We start from the raw sequence: 18,128 nt of genomic DNA, 5'->3' as shown, positions 1-18,128 counted from the left end.
AATATTTTTATTAGATATATGTAATAATAAGTTATATTTATATTATGTAATAATAAAAAAATGATTTGGTCGTCTGTGCAAGGAGAGAACTAGTAACTCTGTGCTCAAAGCATTTAAAAAAGAAAGTAGTGATGTTAAGTGAAATTATCGATATATGTAGCAATATTTATATCGAAGACGTAAATATAAAAAATTAACGATAATTTCGAAAATTTAATCAATAGATATAACGATACATTGTAAAGTACATTTAATTCAAAACTTTCAAAAATTATCATCTAGGAGGGGAATTTTCATCAACAAATTCCAACAATTAATTTTGACGTCCTTTTTCGTTTCGTTTTCATCAAATATTTAACACTTTCGATATCGAAGTTTCAATTTTTTCTATAATGATAATATCATATCGGCGATGGTTCAATATCGATAGTTGAAACTCGATATTATCGAACTTCGATACATGTGTGCGTCCCTAAAAGGCGGTAATTTTAAGTGACGATTAATGCTAAAATTTACAAAGGCGTTTACAATACAAAATAATTGTAAAATAAGAAGCTGAATAATAAAAGAGTAAATAATCAACATGCAAGAGAGCAAAAATGCTATTTTCCAAATGCGTTTTCCACAAAAATTGTGGTATTTGCTAAATTTACATACGGGAGCAATAATATGGGGCGGAACAGGAAGGACAATTTTGCTTAATTACCGGCTTCTTCATAATTATCTACAATGTGATAATTCCGTTTTTAAAACTACTAATATATCTAGTTTTGTAAGACAACTAAACCTATACGGATTTCGTAAAGTTACTTCGCATCTTCAAGATCCTTTGTGTAATTCAAGTAACCCATACATGCATGAATATATTCATGACTACTTTCTGTACGATAGGCCCGAATTATTAAATAAAATAACAAGAAAAGCTTTGACTATGAAAAGAAATTTCAAGCCTAAAGTATGTATCATGTATTATTTAACCTATTATGAAGTAATTATAGACATAATGAGTAGACTACTAAATCTGTCTTCAATGAAAACTGCTGAAATATTATACACATTTACTACTATTTTACTTCAAAATAATAATTTTCGTAGCGTTATTCAGTAAAAGAATATTTCTTTCAGTAGTCTACACTAATATTATAAAGAGGAAAACTGTTTGTTTGTTTGGTTGTAATGAATAGGTTAGAATAGGTAAGTAGGAATAGACTACTTACTGGACCGATTTTAAAAATTCTTTCACCATTCGAAAGCTACATTATCAACGAGTAACATAGGCTATATTTTATATGAAATATATTTGATAGATTTTGAGGCGGTACAAAGTCTGCCCGGTCAGCTAGTATTAATATATTTTTACTCTTTAGAATATACTTAGCAATACTGACCAAGTGCCGTTTATAACACCATTGCAAAAAGCACGGCAGGCGTTACGAGTAGCTTTGCGAAAAGCAGCTCAGGACTTAATGCTGCAACATTCACCTAAAAATGGACTAAATTACATGTATGATGAAGAAGGTATGTTTAAAAATCAAGTTAATTTGGGTTTTTTTTTTATAAGAATTTCAATTTCCAACTTTATTATTAGATAAATGATTGAATCTTCATTAAATTATTTACAATAGGTACCTATATAAGTTGTGACTACATAAAATGAAGTCGAAACTTTTATAATAAATAAATATAGTTATAAGTAGGTGTGAAATCAACTAAAGTTCCTACATTATATTATTTTTAGCAATTGTTTATTTTTATTTTTAGATGAACAAGAGGACTGCTATGATGATGAAGAAAATATTGACTTGGATTGGCTACTGACACCAAATAAACCTTCAGATACTGTTGAAAAGAATGGTCCAAATGAACCCCTCCCTTCAGGTTTTTCCATTGTATTCCTTTTCATCAATATCCTAATTATTCCACATTCCCAATCCTATGGCTACGTCCTTTTATTTATTTTCATTTATAGAATTTGAAGAAATTAACAAAAATCCCGAACCTCCTGTGGATAACAGCAGTTATGGGTAAGAATAGTTATAACAATAATTTATAATGTAAGATGTTTCCAATGTAAAATGTTTTCAAACTTTTCTCATCCATGACAAATTGATGTAGTGTAGAAGTAGATTTTAAGTTTAGTTTAAAATATTGTGAAAATTCAAACTACCCATCTACACTAAACATCTTCAACACTCATTAATTTCACAGCCCCCTATAGCTCTCGACACCAACACAAAAGCACACTTTGAGAAATACTATTTTAAATAATCTTACATGTACAAATTTTCTAACATACTTTTAAAATTCCCAGAAACACTCCCCAGGATAGCCTTATGAGCTTCAATGATGATAATAATATTTGCCAACAAAACAGTGACAGTTTCTCCACTACATTTTTGAGTATGCCAGATTTGGACCCAGAACCTCACTCAACAATAAAGCAAGAGGTGCAGCTACTGGCAGAGTTTAATATCGATAATGAAATAGATGAGGATATTGTGAAGAAAATTGGTAAAAAAGCAGGGAATGGTCGTAATTCACTTAATTGTGTTTTGCCATCTATTAGCAGTGACCAAAGTGATGATGTTGCTTTGGTGGAGGTATATATCTATATGACTCATTTATACACTTAGATTTTTTTAATTATACTGAACAAACAAGCATGCAGTATAAGTGCATGATAAGTTGTCACTTGCCCCCATAGACACCTGTAACATACACCTGAAGCTGATCAGAGATATATTGTGTGTCATTCTTAAGGACTGAGACATAAAAGTACATTCATAACAAAAAATGGCTTTATGCTGTGGCAAAAGTAAATGTACTAATGGTCTTACCATCAAGAGCACTATTTGTATGAGCTTCAAAGCCATGCTTTACTTGATAACTATTTAGGTACATACATATTTACAGAATATTTCGTTTTCTTTTTAGAAAGACAATGGCATTGCAAATCATTACCATGGCGAATGGGATCAAATGTTTAATGACATTATAACTAACAAGGGTTCCAATCAAGAATGTGGCACAAATTTAAAGGATTTCTACTCACAGATATCTCAATCTGTAGATTTACTAAACTCATAAAATGTTATACTTTATGAGCAACCGTGAGCTACTTGTGAGCTATCCATTGCTGACACGGGCTTATGCTCATATATTATTTTCCTTAAATAAAAACAATAAATTGAGATGATTAAAGTTCTAACCAAGCATGAAGGAAGATTGGCAAAAGCTAATACGTTAGGTTAATTAAAGATTTAACTAAAAATGAATATAGCTCAAAATATCAATAGATATTTATATCTAATTGGGACCCCAATATTTAGCATAAATTTATACAAATGAAAATAAAATATTGTTAAATCTTACACCATGTATTGTTAAAATAGAAAATACATAATTATTATTGTTCACTTCTTTTGTTTTTTCTTCTCTGCTTCCTCTTCTTTTTCCTTCTCAATGACGGACACATATGAATTGATGGTGTCAGCATCGAGCATCTGCATGGGTTGGTTGCGTCTCATCACAGCTATCTCTAGATTTTTCTGGCCAGACTGGACCACTTCCAAAAGGGCACGGATGGCAAGCTGGAAAATTAAATTGTATATGTGTTATTGTGTTTTGTCTACATGTTCGACAAATACATGTGGTATAACTAATCATGACAAAACATTTGATGTTCTGTGGACTTCATTGTTATTTTTTATTAAATTTCTATATCAACTTTTAGATAACAGGCTCATTTTAGATAAGTTTTTCTTAAGTTAAGTAAGTGATACGAAGGTATAATTGGTTTCAATTATATCCACTTAAAAATTTGAAAGAACATAGTTTCGTAATTTCAAATAATAATAATGTAATGTCCAAAAATATTATTATAATTTTGAATAAAATTGTAAAATAATTTATCAGTGGTTAGACATAATGTACTAAGAAATAAAAAAAACGACTTTATAGATGATACCTTTACTGCTCCCTTTTCAGTAGCAACTTCTTCTGCAGTATAATTCTTTTCTAGAAATTCTCGAACTGTTTTTGCTGATCGGCCAGTTGCATTGGCCTTCCATTCGTAGTAGATTCCAGAAGGTTCTGTTTGGAAGAGATGAGGTTGACCGTCATAATCGAATCCTCCAATGAGGCACGAGATGCCGAAAGGACGGCGTCCATTACTCTGTGTGTACTTTTGTTTAAGACTGGCTATGTATCTGGTGATGTATTCTAGAGTAACGGGGTCCTCAACAGTCAGTTTGTGGGATTGACACTCGATCTGTGCTCTGTTTATCAAAATGCGCGCGTCAGCTGTTAAACCAGCGAACGCCATCACAACATGATCGTCGAGGAGGCAAATCTTCCTCACTGTTCTTTCTTCTTGCAATTTCGCAACAGATTTCTTTTCAACCCCCAAGACGACGACATCGCCACCACGTACACCGACCTAAGTAAGGTTACACGAGAATTAATGCAAAACAATATGAAAATAATAAATTATAACATTTCTAACCAAGTTTTACTTACTGCGGTAGATCCTTTGCGGACCGCTTCTTGGGCATACTCTACTTGTAACAAATGACCATCTGGGGAGAATACTGTGATGGCTCTATCGTATCTAGCAGACATTTTTGAACAGTATAACTTTTTTCACGAATAAAAGTATCTCAGAAAACAAATTTTGAGGACAGAGCAAAAGCCGACTCACTATGTTTGACAGTTATAGTTATTTCAATAGTGTTGCCAACTGTCACTGACACTACAATTTTGATAAAAGCGCAAGTAACAAAAATATCGATTATATCGAATTATCAGATTTTGTTCATTCTTTCATAATATTGTACTAGATTAAACCTATCAGGATTATATATGAAAATTTATGATAGATGATAAACAATTTAATTAGTATAGTATTAGAAACAACAAAGTGCGAGCTTATAGCACTAGCAGCCTATATTATTATCGCAAGTAAACTATTATTAAGTACAGATACTGAGTGGCAGTGATGTCGCTAGGTCAAACTAGATACAATCTGTTCCAATATTATGTTATTTTATTATATATTAAACCAAGAATGATACATCGATTTAGATCATAATCGATATTTTGAATATTTCAAACAGCACTATCATTTATGATGACAGGATATTAACAATATATAAAAAAAAATATGTAACAATGCTTTATTTGGTTATGATTATAAAAATAATTTTGCTTATTACAATTTCCTTTTGCTAAGTTAATGAAAATATTTTACAAAATATAAATATATGTTTTTAAACTAAACTGTTTATAATATTTGTAATGTCAGTTGTCTTGAAATTAAAAAAAAAGTGTATTAAAATGACAGTTTGTCAAATTGTCAGTTGAACTAAAATGTCAATTAGCGAAATGTCAAAAGTGCAATATGGCGGCCTCAGTGAATGGTTTTGAGCCGTGGTTAAATGCTAAGTTAAAGTCCCTTAAAACTGATGAGGGAGTATTCGGATCATACATTTCAGGTATTTTGGAAAGTGAAGAATCCGTAGAAGAGAAGAAAGATGCCTTGGAGGGCATACTATCCGAGATTGTGGTGAGTCAAGCATGTGATAATTATTGATGAGATATTTTAATTTCTTGATAATATTTAGTATAATATCAACAGGAACATGATATCTCACTACATATTAACGAGATAATAGAGAAATGGGAGTCGTGCAAGCCAAAAGAAGAAGCTCCAAGGGCGGCAAGGGACGTTGATGTGCAATTGGGCGTACTGCTAGATTCCCAAGCAGTGCCCACAACTACTCGTCGTGAATACACTGATGAGGAGAAGAAAATCCGCGAAGCAATACTGTCACAGTACAGTCAGCTCTCTGACCATGGGGTATGACGTTAGTTTACTATTGACAATACTAAACTGTATAGAACAAATTGTATTGCAATCAAGGTATTTAAGGCCTGCCACACAGAGCGCGTATTCTAGCGCCACGCTTGGGCGATAGCGCTAGTAGTAAATCCTGACGCGGCTGAGTTGTATTGTACTGACTAGTAGAGCGCGTAATTTTTCCCATACAATGAGGCTTGTACGCAAATCTGTAAAAAATACAATGCCCGGCGACAAGAACGCCGAGCGCCGCGACAAGCGTACGCGCTCGTGTGACCGCTCAGTACTAACCCCGTAGAACACAACTCGGCGCTAGAGTGCGGAGTCAGGATTTTGTTCTAGCGCTGACGCTTCACGCGGCGCTAAAATACGCGTTCTGTTTGGCCCGGCCTTTAGATTCCTATTCTCCCCATGGCCCATGATATAACATGACATTTACATTGATGTACGTAAAAGTGTATGGTTATGCCCTAACTATTAGTTTATAAGACTGATGTCCAAACTTAACCAATTACTATATTTTTAGGATTCGTGTGACAAAACAATAAACTCCTCTACAATTGTGTTACTAACAGTGTGCACTATATCTTCTTTTCACAGGAAGATGTTGAAGACGATGTGGATTCTGATGGCCCAGACCTTGTGAAGAACACCAATGCATCAGATGTTGCGCACGCTGCTCGGGAAAGACGTGAGCAAGCCCGACTTGAAGCCCAGCGCAAGAAAGAGAAGGATAGAGAGGACAGGTATATTCAAACTGTTTAAGAATAGAAAAAATCATCAGACTTATATGTATACAAAATGTATGAAAACTATTCATATGTAACATGTCCTCTCTTTTAATGACTGCAAATTCTGCTACATGGTGCTTTTATTTAGCAGAAGTTAAGTGTTTATATCAGAGAGAGGGAATTGCGTTCAACACTCCTAATAACAAACACATTTGTCTCAATGTCTGCATTTAAGTCATTATAATTCTAAAGGTGCAATATTATAGCTCTATTACTGACATCATCAATAAGTGTCGATAGCATCTGTACAAATAAAATTAATTATTGTATTAGTCATCTATAGCATACAAGTAAACTTTGGGCCAATTTACTAAGGACGAACCTAATCTTTTGAATGAAGTTTTGTTAATAAATATTTGATAAATGTATAAAAATAATTTGGAAGAGATCCAGCCAAACTTCTAGTCTGCTTTGAAGTTGTTGCGAGCAGGTGTAGTCATACATTCTGTGGCAACACAATTCTTTTCTATATTCAGAGGGGACTAGCAGTTTAATGCGGACTATACCCCAATTAATGTTTATATCCATTTATGTCATATGAATAATTGTTCCTATAGTTAATGGGTAAAATAAAATTATAAATGTCTCAATTGTGTCATAACAGGGAAAAACAAAAGCAGTTAAAAGAAGAAAAAAAGGAAAAACGCAAAACACAAAAGGGTGAACGCAAGAGGTAGCAGCCCCACTGTAGCAGTGAACATGAGTTCAGTTTTGCCACTACACTTACTATAAAATATCCTTTGAAATTATTGATGTACATTTGTTAAGCTGACTTGAGCAATAATTATTTTTATATATAGCCCATGGTGCCACTTGAAATTTTGGGAAGAAATGTATTAATTGTAATTGTATAGGTCTTCCATTTATGGATGTCCCCTATGTTTGATGGTTGTTATATTAATATAACATCTTATATACATTAACTTGTAGTTGGAAGCAGTTGTGCTTTTGGTTGGAAAGGTCAAAAAACGCCGATAGGCGTCTGTCGCGACGAATGGGTTATATACAACCCCAGGTCTATATTGAGTAGTAGCCACTGACCATCAGGTGGACTGCATGATTGTTATATAAAGATTAGAATTATTGTTATGCCTGAAGCACATATGATTTCCCTAAACTGTTAAATCAATTGTTGTTACGAGTAAACCATATTAATTGGAGGTAAACAGAGTAGATTGTTCCTATGTCAAGTGTACCTTAACAAATGGCAATATATTAATAAGTTGTTCCAAAGTTGTGTTGAAATTTTTTGTGAGTAGTTGTATAAGAAATCTTGTGACACATGTATTATAAAATGTTAACTATTGGTCCTTTATGGATGATTATTGGTTAAAAAGAATATTGGAGTGCCATTCAACATGATCTTTTATTCTCTCAGGATATTTTAAAGTAATTTTATCATGTAAGTTAGATGTAGTTTTGAAGCACTTTGAAATAAAAATCATACAAGTTGCCAATATTTTTAAATGTTTTGGTCTAAAAGTTTATCAAAACTTATAAACGGTAAATACTTGTGATTTTTAATGAGGCATAAATGACTATTTTTTGTGCTGTAACATTTGTGTGTATTGTTTTCAATGCTTTGTTAATTAGAGTATGCCTAGTGCACTAAGTGAGGCTGTGGAAATCTATTAAGATGTTGTCATCAGCAATATTATGTAAAATGCTGTGATGCAGTTCAGCTATTTAGTGTAACAACGTCATAACAATAAGATACATTAGAGACTTGAAGTTTGACAAGTAATATGAACTATATATTATTAAATCCCAGTACATATATGGGAGGCATTGCATTGCAGAACATCAGGTGAATACATTTTGTATGGAGCGTATTGCAGTAAATTGGATGCGCTGAGCCAATCTAGAATATAACAATGCTGTATGCTGTGCTGTGCCCATGTATGTATGTGCAGACATTAACAGATCATTGACAAAAAATAACATTATTTTTCATGAACAATCATATTTATCGAAAATAAAACAAAGTATTTATTAATTCGCCTTCTGTGCTTTCAGAATTCAGTATTCTTTACCTCAACAGCAATATTGATAAGGCTAAAGGTTATGATATAAAAAATATTTTAAAACTTTACAATAGTTAATATACATGTATGTATCACAAATTACTTGTTTTAAATAAATTTACATTATATTATTGATTAAGCATTTTATTTATTTCCTTTACATAATTTAATAAATACATTCAGAAAGTTGTAGACAGTAATGAAGTTATAATTCAAGCCACTGTTTTGGTTTCTTTAGTACTGGTTGCCTCATCGTTTGTGTCAATTTCTTCCGTAACAACAAAATTATGGGCACCCCCAGCAGAAATTTGAGTTATTTTTGTGTTGTCATTAATATCAAAAGGTACCAAGGTCGGAGCAAAGATGTAGTCTTCAGAGGCTGTTCCCGTATTTGAATGTTCGTTCCAACCCCACGCCCATAAAGTGTTATCGTCTGCTAGGCAGATAGTGTGTTCGGCCCCTAAGGCTACATCTGCTACATTTCTACCATCTGAAATACATCGCTTTTTAGTAACAAAATCACTGAAGATCACTCAAGATTTGAAGGTGATAGAACCCTTTGTGGTTTGACTCCAGCGGCACTACCGCCACACCTATTTCTACCTAATAACAAGTGTTAGGCGCTGCTGCGTTCTGTTTTGAAGGGTGTGGTAAGGGAGATAGACTTTTCCGAGGTGTTCCAGCTTAGTCTTCAGGGGTAACGACGCATCTTAGGCCGACCTCAGGTAGGATTATTAAATCCTATCTGGGGTTGATTACAGATGTCCATAGGCGGCAGTAGCCACTTACTATCAGGTGGACTGCATGCTCGTCTGCTACTCCTATATTATAAAAAAAAACTCATAAATATATTTTGTATACAGTATAAAAGTAGAAAATGATTGTACAGTCCTTTTAGTTATAAGTATTAAATGCCACATGGCATATCTATGGTATATCTCTTATGAACCCCAAATAGGAGTCCTAACTTAGGATCACAGATATATTGCTTACTGAGTTGGAAGGTCTCCTATAAGTGTATCTCCCTTCAGACCAGACCACCATAGAAGGCAGACAAGGTGGGATAATGGTGCCTTAAGAGTTGAGCCATAAGGGGTTTTACCACACTTTTGAAAAGTAGGTTTTACACGAACTGTTTTTATCAGAATGTATATATATTTGTTAAAAAATATGAAATGGAACAGAAACTTTTTAAAGCTTACCTGGAAGTTTTACTCGAAGAGTATTTCCTTCAAAAGGTACATCTGTGCCAAGTTGTCCATAATTGTTCCGCCCCCATGTGAGGAGGCTACCATCTTCAAGCCATAACAAAATATTTGTCCATCCACTTAACAGTTTCTTTACATTTTCTTGCACATCTATATCAATTTTCTGTGGCACGAATACACATTTGTATTTTTCTGGACTCAACAACAATTGTCCATGTTTGTTGTCGCCCCATACATATAATACTTTTTCATTGTTGTTCCAGGCGACAGTGTAATTCTGCCCACAACATAAATGTGATATGTTGCTTACTTTGGGTACTTTTTGGAATCTATCTGAAGATAACACATCATACCCCAGTCCCAGTTGCCCATGCTTACCGCATCCAGTAGTCCAAACCTCTCCCTTTGAGTTAAATATAGCAGAATGCCTTAAACCCATAGACACTCCACATGCATTAACTTGCAGCCTGATGGGTTTCACACTTTCAGGGAAATGTTTCTTGGGGAGCCCCAGTTGGCCGTTGCTGTTACAGCCCCATACAAACATGAAATGGTCATCAGTGACTGCGCAAGTAAAGTCCCAGCCACACGAAATCTCAATAAACTTTATACCGCTCAAGCGCCAAATTCTTTGAAAAGTTGTTGTTTCGTCAATACCCAACTGTTTTTTGGAATTCCACCCACATGAAAACAGCTTACCATCTTCATCTAGCAACACAGTGTGCCCGCCGCCGCATGCGACTTGTTTTATTTTGCTCCAGGAATCTGATTCGATCTTGTGTGGTTTATCGACTTGTTCACTTATTGTACCGATACCTAATTGTCCATGAGAATTCGCTCCCTATAAATGAAAAAAAAAAACGCTTAATTCACTTATCATGATATAATATGATATTGCGGTTATTTTAAAATTAAATAAAATTTTACCCATGACCACAGCATTGTGAAAATACTATATATTTATATAAAATCTTGACGAAAACCTAGCGCCCTTAGCTTTAGTAATATCGATTTTGAGTTACTCATTAAGCATTGAGCTTTGAAGAAGATTTTCGCTGTTTATCATTTATAATTCACATTTACAAGTTTTTATTATCATGAATCCAATACAAATTACAATATCCTTTGAAAATCAAATTGTCAAAGTCATTTTGCTTTATGTCACTTTTGATTATTTTTTAATACTTGGTTTTATGGTCTTGGATTCTTTCTTTTCGACCTAGGTTTATTTAAAAGTTTGCAACATTTTAAGGATATTGTGAGTGTGTTGTGTGTTGATAGGAATAACGAAAACTATTAACATAAGCTGACGAGCGGTTATAATATTGATTTAACATTATATTTGCGAAAGAACACAATTTGTTACAATGTATGCTGGTAATGTGGATGGTTCATATATTATGTGCAGTGTGTGTATACACTTTACCACATATATATTGTATTTATTTAGTAATAACCAATAGCTCTACATCAAGTCTCAGTGGTCATCGTCACTTATGAGCATCTATTGGCATCTATTAATACTAAATTTTACACCATTATTATAAGACAAAAATAATACATAGCCAAATGCGATTTGAGCTAAGGAATCCCCCGTCTGCGGGGGATTCCTTATCACCATTTTTTAGTATTTGATATCATAGCATCAGTAGAAGTACATATTAACTATTACGGTTCAATAGCCGAAAGCGCTCCTTCTGTTTTTACCCTTTGAGTACGAAACCCTAAAAAATAAGGTTCTTATTATTGCCGCAGTTAAATTACGAAGGGTTTTATATTTTCTAAGAGGATAATAAGTATCTGACCTCGGTTTATTAATGAGTGTAGTCCTGTTAAGCAGAATTTAATTACTTATCATACTAACCGTAACATAAGTTACCAAAAGATAAGTGTAAATAGTGTTGTAATATTATCTCGCCTTTAAAAGGAAAACATCGTGTTCTGCAACGTGCACTGATATTAAATTTTCTTGAACAGGTGTCGCATTCACAAATTGAACCGCTTCGAAGTTCCGAGTTCCGACAAACTTAGCGGCGTGCGGCGGTGGCGCAGTTTACATAACATTATGCTATGTCAACCCACATACGAATGATAATGTAATTTAAGTTAACCGATGAAATATGGGATGTCGTACCCTTGAGGTTAACTTGCACTTAATTTCGAACCAAATATATTGTTTATTGTTACGTAGATTGACCTTATTAAAATGAGTCCTTGAGATATGTCCATCAGATGGATGGCATGCTCGTCTGCTACTTCTATATTATAAAAAAATACATTGATTTTTATATGCGTATTGTGTCTGTTTGCATGTACCTATACGACATACTTATCAAAAGCTTAAATGATATCTTATTTTTATTGGTTTATTCCGGAAATCCCCACCGACAAATCCCTACCAGTGGGGATTGTTATTTTTTTTGCCAAAAATCCCCACTAATAAAACTAACTCATCTTAGTGGGGATTTCTGGAAAAAGAACTAACAATCCCCACCAGGTTTTATAGTTTTAAAATTAATAAAAAAATCGTTAATCGTTTAATATAAATCTTTAAGTAATCATGTCAATATTATAATCAACTTTTATTATAAATTGTTTACATTGAAACGATAACCAAAAATATTTACAACAATTAACTGGATAAAAAATATTTCAACATTTTACATCGTCGTCAGCCAACCTTCTAAAAAGTTTGTGGTTTTATGCCTCTCTCCGTAAGCACATACTACTTTAATGAAATCGTCTTTTATTAACAGACTTCCAAAAAGGAGGAGGTTACTCAATTCGACCGTATATATTTTTTTTTTTTTTTTATGTTTGTTTGTCGATTTTTTCACGACGCCGCGACCGATCGACATGATTCATACACCATTGTATGCGGCCTCGAAATGTTCACAGGGGGACCCCCTGTGAAACATTTCGAGGAAATTTTGAAAATTTTCGCCAGTTTTCCCGGAAAATTGAAAAAAATAACAGATTTCATATAAACTTAAATAAGTCGAGTATTTCTTAACCAATTCCAATTTTTTTTTTTATATGGAAGGGTGTTTCCTTGCCGTACTTTCCTACCTTAACATTAGTATGCTCTGATGAGTAGAACTTAAGTTATGGGGTGGAACATCATCACTACCTCTGCTTTTTACATATTTTATGACATCTTACCTTCTGCCCACTCAATTCTCATGAAACTTAAAATGAACATTGAGTATCTAGGTAAACATGATATGATGGAAAATTCGACCTTCAACTCTTCAACCCTGGTAATGCAGAAGTGCCTCCTGCCTCAACCATACAAGTTAGGCATTTGGAACTTATGGATATTTAATAAGGTCAATAAGCTGAGATATATGATGGAAAATTCGACCTTCAACTCTTTAACTCTGATAATGCAGAGGTGTCCCCTGCCTCAACCATATAAGTTAGGCATTTGATGCTTATGAATATTCAATAAGGTTGATAGGTCGAGATATATGATAGAAAAATTGGCCTTCTACTCTTCAACCCTAATAATGCAGAAATGCCTCCTGCCTCAACCATACAAGTTAGGCATTTAGAGCTTACGAATATATGATAAGGTCTTTGAGTAGAGACATATGATGGAAGATATGACCTTCAATTCTTCTGATGATGCAGAGGTGCCTCCCATGTAAAGTATATAGATTAGACATTTGTTGTAATGAAGTTGCTAGACAGAGATATATGATGAAAAATTTGACCTTTAACTTCTTAGATCTGATGATACAGATACCTCCAGCCTAAACCATATGAATTAGCCATTTAGTGCTCTCACACATATATTACAGGTCCTAAGCAGGTACATGTAATGAAAAAAATGACCTTCAACTCTTTCACTCTGATAATGCTGGTGTGCTTCCAATCCAAACCATAGGAGTTAGCCATTTTGTGCTTTCATATATGTATTAACGTCACTAAGCAGACACATAGGATGAAAATTTTGACCTTCAAGGTCTTAACCCCGATAACTTTGACCTTCAAGTCTTCAATTCTAGTGACTCAAGGACACTGCTGGCCTAAACCACAGTAACTTGACAATTACTTCTTACAAATATAAAATATGATTAATGAATACGTTGTAGTTTTTCTTAACTATTGAATTAAGGCAAATTGGACCGACCCACTCGCAGAGTTTTACCACCTAGTTTGATTCATTTACTTTTCTGTTCCTACCTAACCTAGCCAATAATATAGTATCTCATATTGCCTCGCCTATAGTGTTTCGTATTGAATTGGTTAGGTTAGGTTGGAACATATAAGATAATGTAAAACTAAGCGAAAAGGGCGCGGTAGCGCCCTGCGAGCGGGTGGGTCCAATCCGTATGAATTCTTTATCCAGTTAATTGTTGTAAATATTTTTGGTTATCGTTTCAATGTAAACAATTTATAATAAAAGTTGATTATAATATTGACATGATTACTTAAAGATTTAATTAAACGATTAACGATTTTTTTATTAATTTTGAAACTATAAAACCTGGTGGGGATTGTTAGTTCTTTTTTCAGAAATCCCCACTAAGCTGAGTTAGTTTTATTAGTGGGGATTTTTGGCAAAAAAAATAACAATCCCCACTGGTAGGGATTTGTCGGTGGGGATTTCCGGAATAAACCTTTTTATTTCTTGTCTAGTCATATTATGCCAAAATGAACGTACTGCCTACACTAATCGTCTTTATTAGTAGTATATCTATGACTGCCTTACATGAAGCGTATCACTTTTATATGACATAAAATAAATGTCAATCATCAATTTTCCAAAAATAAAATCATAAACAAAATATATTTCACAATGCGTATGTACCTTAAGCCGTAAACAGAATTTGAAATTACATTAGCGGGTAACGTTTCAACCCAAACAAGGTAAACGCCGTAAACCTCGGCACGGCCGCACGTTAAAAAATTCACGGCTTCAATAAAAACGAATTAATATTGAAATGGTTATATAGTAAAAAGTACCAAAGGAGTAGCCAGATGCTACTTCCAAATTCCGGGTTCCCAACATTCGAGTTCGTCCAGCATCCCTCATGTTATAGTCTCATAAATAATTGTACGAAAAACCACTTTCCGAAGAGTTCTGGGAACGTCCTCGGGGAACTTACGATCGTAAATCCAGGATCGAATGCTTGTTTATGCTTAGTGCGTGCCGTCGGGATTAGATATGTGGTAATTTAGCAAAATCATATTACATAACTTTTTGCCGGATAACTTTGTTTCGGACTGCGGAGTAAGGGAAAATAACTTATGTATGTAAAAGGGCAGAGCCAGATAGGAATTTAGTTTTTTCTATGACAGTTTTGCTGATATTAGATAGGTAGGTATGTATTGTTTGACTTATATATTACGTAACTGTAAGGTAAATAGATCGTTTGTTAGTACGTAAATATTAATAAGTCATTATCAATGCGTTATTTGGCCATTACTGGGCACAAGTCTCTATTCGCATCTTTCTGATCGGCGCACTTGGATTCTATCCCAGAATTAAAAGTCCCTCTTCGCTGTGTTCTCCTCCTTAATCCCGTAGCAGTTGAAACCAGCAAGATAAGATATATATTTTTCTATGATCGTAAGTGGCTACTGGCGCCCATGGACATCTGTAATTAACGCCAGAACAGCCGCCAGATAGGATTAAATATTCCTACTTGAGGTCGTCCACAGATGCGCCACTACCCCTGAGGACTAAACTGGAAAACTGTCTCCCTTACCACACCCCTCCAACCAGAATACAGCAGCGTTTGACACTGCTGTTATGAGGCAGAAATATGTGTGGCGGTGGTGCCGCCGGAGTCGAACCACACACCACCTTCAACATATCCTATATAGGTATGTTATAGTCAGGTTAAGGAATTTTATTTGTAATTGTTCCTAAAATTCAATCGTTTATTGGAAAAGTTCCACATTCCATTACTAGAAATCCCTACCCAGTGGCCTACATAATTAATGAAACAGGCAGGTAATAGGTGGTTATATTTTTCTTTCCAGTATTTTCATAGAGCTTGTGTATTTTCCACAATAACTTTGTTGTTTCTGTTGGGAGCGAGACGTTATCATTAATTAGGGAACTTCTCAACAATTTGTTTATACTTTAGTAGGCCTAAAATAAACAGCTCCTCTCAAACTAATCCCTTGTTATTTTCGAACTTTCAATAACAATTACGATACGAAACTCAGAGGGATGGAATAATTAATAAGTAAAAATATGAAGCTATAATCTATAATGATCCTCTGTGTATGTGTTTCGATTTAACATTGTGTTTTTATAAAATAGAAGCAAACAAACATGCAGTCTGATGATAAGTAGTTTACTGTTGATCATGAGGACCTCGGTTATGTTCCGTTGGTCCCGATGTCCTCCACATAGCGCTGACGACAGCCACCGAAGAGTTTTAATTGGTAAAAATCCGCCCTGCGACCCTACCTTACCGTATCATCTGAAGGTTTGCTCCATGTTAACAAAAATCATAATCATAAAGGTACAAATTTCAGTTAGGAAATTTGTTTTGCGTGAGTTTCCCTACTTATTCTATTTGTACTTCTGATTGTACCGTCTGGCATATTGACTTATTGCATGTAATATGTACTCATAATTTAAGCAGTGTGAAGTATTTCATACAATATGGCGAGGTAATAAAGTGTCGAAGCAATGTTCAGAACAGACTATAAATAACAAGCAGGCCGTGATTAATACGCGAACTGGGAATAGTCAAAATTCGCAAAAAATGGATGCACTGCCGTAACTCGCTTTTGTAATTGTACACTGTAATTTATTACGAGGTATTAATGTTTGTCATAAATATAAAATATAAAATGTGAGCGAACTTTGTGTTTACAATAAATTCAATGGATATTCGAAAATCAAAATTAATAAATTTCATTTTTGAAATCCCGTGTAAATAAAGTTAAGATATTTTTCTGTAATTTTAAAACATAAATGTAAAACTTTTTAGTAACACTCGTATACAGCATCAAAATACACAGGTACGACTTTAAAAGCAGAATTGACCTTTTTGACTAATTTCGGACATAGGTGAGCCCATTTTAGATGGGATTTTCCTGCTACGTCCAAATTGAACCGTGCACGTTACCAGACTGATACGTAACGTTTTTAACATATAAATATTTAACATCATACATAACTTTTAGTAAATGTTAGAATTCGTTATTGATAAAAGACACCATCGCTAAACCTATTTCTGCCTCATAACAGCAATGTTAAGAACAACTTACTAGAATAGGTAGCAATTCATTATTATCTGGGGTCGATTATATATATTCATGGGCAGCAGTTCACATACCATCAAGTGGACTGCATGCCCATTTGATACTTCAATATTATAAAATAAATAGTAATGAAGTAAATATTTTGTAACACATAAACGAAAAATTATTCAAAATTTTGTAATACGGGTAGCGAAGGAAGTCCCTTTTTCTGATTGAAACGCCAGAGATGTCCTTTTCTTTGTGACGCCTCTTTGATCTTCGCCTATAAATGTACGTAGGTAACTGGGGTTTATATCACCTTTACTTGCGACCAATTTTCTCCTTTGACACACGAAGTGTGAACGAATCAAACGAGATTGAATGTTTCTGTTGGGTTACGTCTGTCTGATGGATTTATGTCTCAACATCTATTATGTTTCAGTTAACTTGACAGAGTTACTCGTGGTTGTGATTTTACGTGTGATTACATCAAACACGTTTGATGTTCGATTGATTAAAGAATGAAAGTTGTAGATTTGTGTTCAGAATATACAATGTAACATAATTATGAAGTTATCTAATTTGTTAAAATATTTAGAATCCACCTTACAATTTATTCAATTGTTAAGACATTCAATTTTCTTTCTTATTACAATGTGCTACAACGAAGACTTTAAATTGTGTTTTCACTACTAAGTTGGAAAATAATTAGATTTTCTAGCGAGTAGTTTCTTAGGTAGTTCTTTTACGATTGAATCCTCTTTAATCTTCATGTGACCCATTATTGTGACGTCCCTTTGATATTCACCTACAAACGTACCTACTTAACATTTAATCATTACCTTCGACCAAATTCCTGTAAGGAAAATCATGTCTTTACCATTTTTGTTTGTAGCGCAAAATGTGAACATATCAAAACGTAATTGATTGAATATTTAATAACTTTAATAAACCTTTCCAGTTATTTATTGTTTTGCAGCTATGTATTAGTTAGAAGACACACTCTTCATGCTATACTTATATTTTTTACTTCCGG

General features: G+C 34.0%; 4 protein-coding genes across 5 annotated transcripts; 2 read left to right on the top strand and 2 right to left on the bottom strand.

The window, feature by feature from the left end:
* The first annotated feature begins 437 nt into the window (after nucleotides 1-437).
* Nucleotides 438-3,416, top strand: LOC140748142 (uncharacterized). 2 transcript variants are annotated; one of them, XM_073080875.1, is made up of 6 exons: nucleotides 438-955; nucleotides 1,368-1,518; nucleotides 1,762-1,878; nucleotides 1,970-2,024; nucleotides 2,312-2,600; nucleotides 2,935-3,416. In XM_073080875.1, the coding sequence occupies exons 1-6, from the start codon at nucleotides 584-586 to the stop codon at nucleotides 3,085-3,087; spliced, it is 1,137 nt and encodes a 378-aa protein (XP_072936976.1). In that variant the 5' UTR covers nucleotides 438-583; the 3' UTR covers nucleotides 3,088-3,416. The 2 variants fall into 2 exon arrangements, with proteins under 2 accessions (XP_072936976.1, XP_072936978.1); XM_073080877.1 differs by lacking the exon at nucleotides 438-955 and having other exon boundaries at nucleotides 1,217-1,518.
* On the bottom strand, nucleotides 3,359-4,735 carry Prosalpha4 (proteasome alpha4 subunit). The gene is made up of 3 exons (XM_073080878.1): nucleotides 4,519-4,735; nucleotides 3,968-4,438; nucleotides 3,359-3,590 (listed from the first exon to the last, which is right to left on the bottom strand). Exons 1-3 carry the CDS (start codon nucleotides 4,618-4,620, stop codon nucleotides 3,414-3,416), a joined length of 750 nt encoding a protein of 249 aa, XP_072936979.1. The 5' UTR covers nucleotides 4,621-4,735; the 3' UTR covers nucleotides 3,359-3,413.
* Nucleotides 4,736-5,370: 635 nt separating this feature from the next.
* On the top strand, nucleotides 5,371-8,807 carry LOC140748141 (coiled-coil domain-containing protein 43). The gene is made up of 4 exons (XM_073080874.1): nucleotides 5,371-5,563; nucleotides 5,636-5,857; nucleotides 6,458-6,603; nucleotides 7,253-8,807. Exons 1-4 carry the CDS (start codon nucleotides 5,399-5,401, stop codon nucleotides 7,323-7,325), a joined length of 606 nt encoding a protein of 201 aa, XP_072936975.1. The 5' UTR covers nucleotides 5,371-5,398; the 3' UTR covers nucleotides 7,326-8,807.
* Nucleotides 8,796-11,026, bottom strand: LOC140748140 (secretion-regulating guanine nucleotide exchange factor). The gene is made up of 3 exons (XM_073080873.1): nucleotides 10,808-11,026; nucleotides 9,875-10,721; nucleotides 8,796-9,162 (listed from the first exon to the last, which is right to left on the bottom strand). The coding sequence occupies exons 1-3, from the start codon at nucleotides 10,820-10,822 to the stop codon at nucleotides 8,885-8,887; spliced, it is 1,140 nt and encodes a 379-aa protein (XP_072936974.1). The 5' UTR covers nucleotides 10,823-11,026; the 3' UTR covers nucleotides 8,796-8,884.
* Nucleotides 11,027-18,128: the final 7,102 nt, after the last annotated feature.

Source organism: Epargyreus clarus, unplaced genomic scaffold, assembly GCF_041222505.1.
Source record: "Epargyreus clarus isolate Ecla_fem2 unplaced genomic scaffold, WU_Ecla_fem_2.2 ptg000015l, whole genome shotgun sequence".
Lineage (NCBI taxonomy): Eukaryota > Metazoa > Arthropoda > Insecta > Lepidoptera > Hesperiidae > Epargyreus > Epargyreus clarus.
This window is presented reverse-complemented; position numbering and strand designations above follow the sequence as displayed.

Coding starts and splice junctions, on each gene's coding strand:
- LOC140748142 (XM_073080875.1), top strand. CDS start 584: ATGCAAGAGAGCAAAAATGCTATTTTCCAAATGCGTTTTCCACAAAAA. Junction 956..1,367: donor AAAGAAATTTCAAGCCTAAA/GTATGTATCATG, acceptor TTTACTCTTTAG/AATATACTTAGCAATACTGA. Junction 1,519..1,761: donor TTACATGTATGATGAAGAAG/GTATGTTTAAAA, acceptor TTTTATTTTTAG/ATGAACAAGAGGACTGCTAT.
- Prosalpha4 (XM_073080878.1), bottom strand. CDS start 4,620: ATGTCTGCTAGATACGATAGAGCCATCACAGTATTCTCCCCAGATGGT. Junction 4,439..4,518: donor TCCGCAAAGGATCTACCGCA/GTAAGTAAAACT, acceptor AACCTTACTTAG/GTCGGTGTACGTGGTGGCGA. Junction 3,591..3,967: donor CTGAAAAGGGAGCAGTAAAG/GTATCATCTATA, acceptor TTAATTTTCCAG/CTTGCCATCCGTGCCCTTTT.
- LOC140748140 (XM_073080873.1), bottom strand. Junction 9,163..9,874: donor TCTTCGAGTAAAACTTCCAG/GTAAGCTTTAAA, acceptor GATGTATTTCAG/ATGGTAGAAATGTAGCAGAT.
- LOC140748141 (XM_073080874.1), top strand. CDS start 5,399: ATGGCGGCCTCAGTGAATGGTTTTGAGCCGTGGTTAAATGCTAAGTTA. Junction 5,564..5,635: donor GCATACTATCCGAGATTGTG/GTGAGTCAAGCA, acceptor TAATATCAACAG/GAACATGATATCTCACTACA. Junction 5,858..6,457: donor GTCAGCTCTCTGACCATGGG/GTATGACGTTAG, acceptor TTCTTTTCACAG/GAAGATGTTGAAGACGATGT.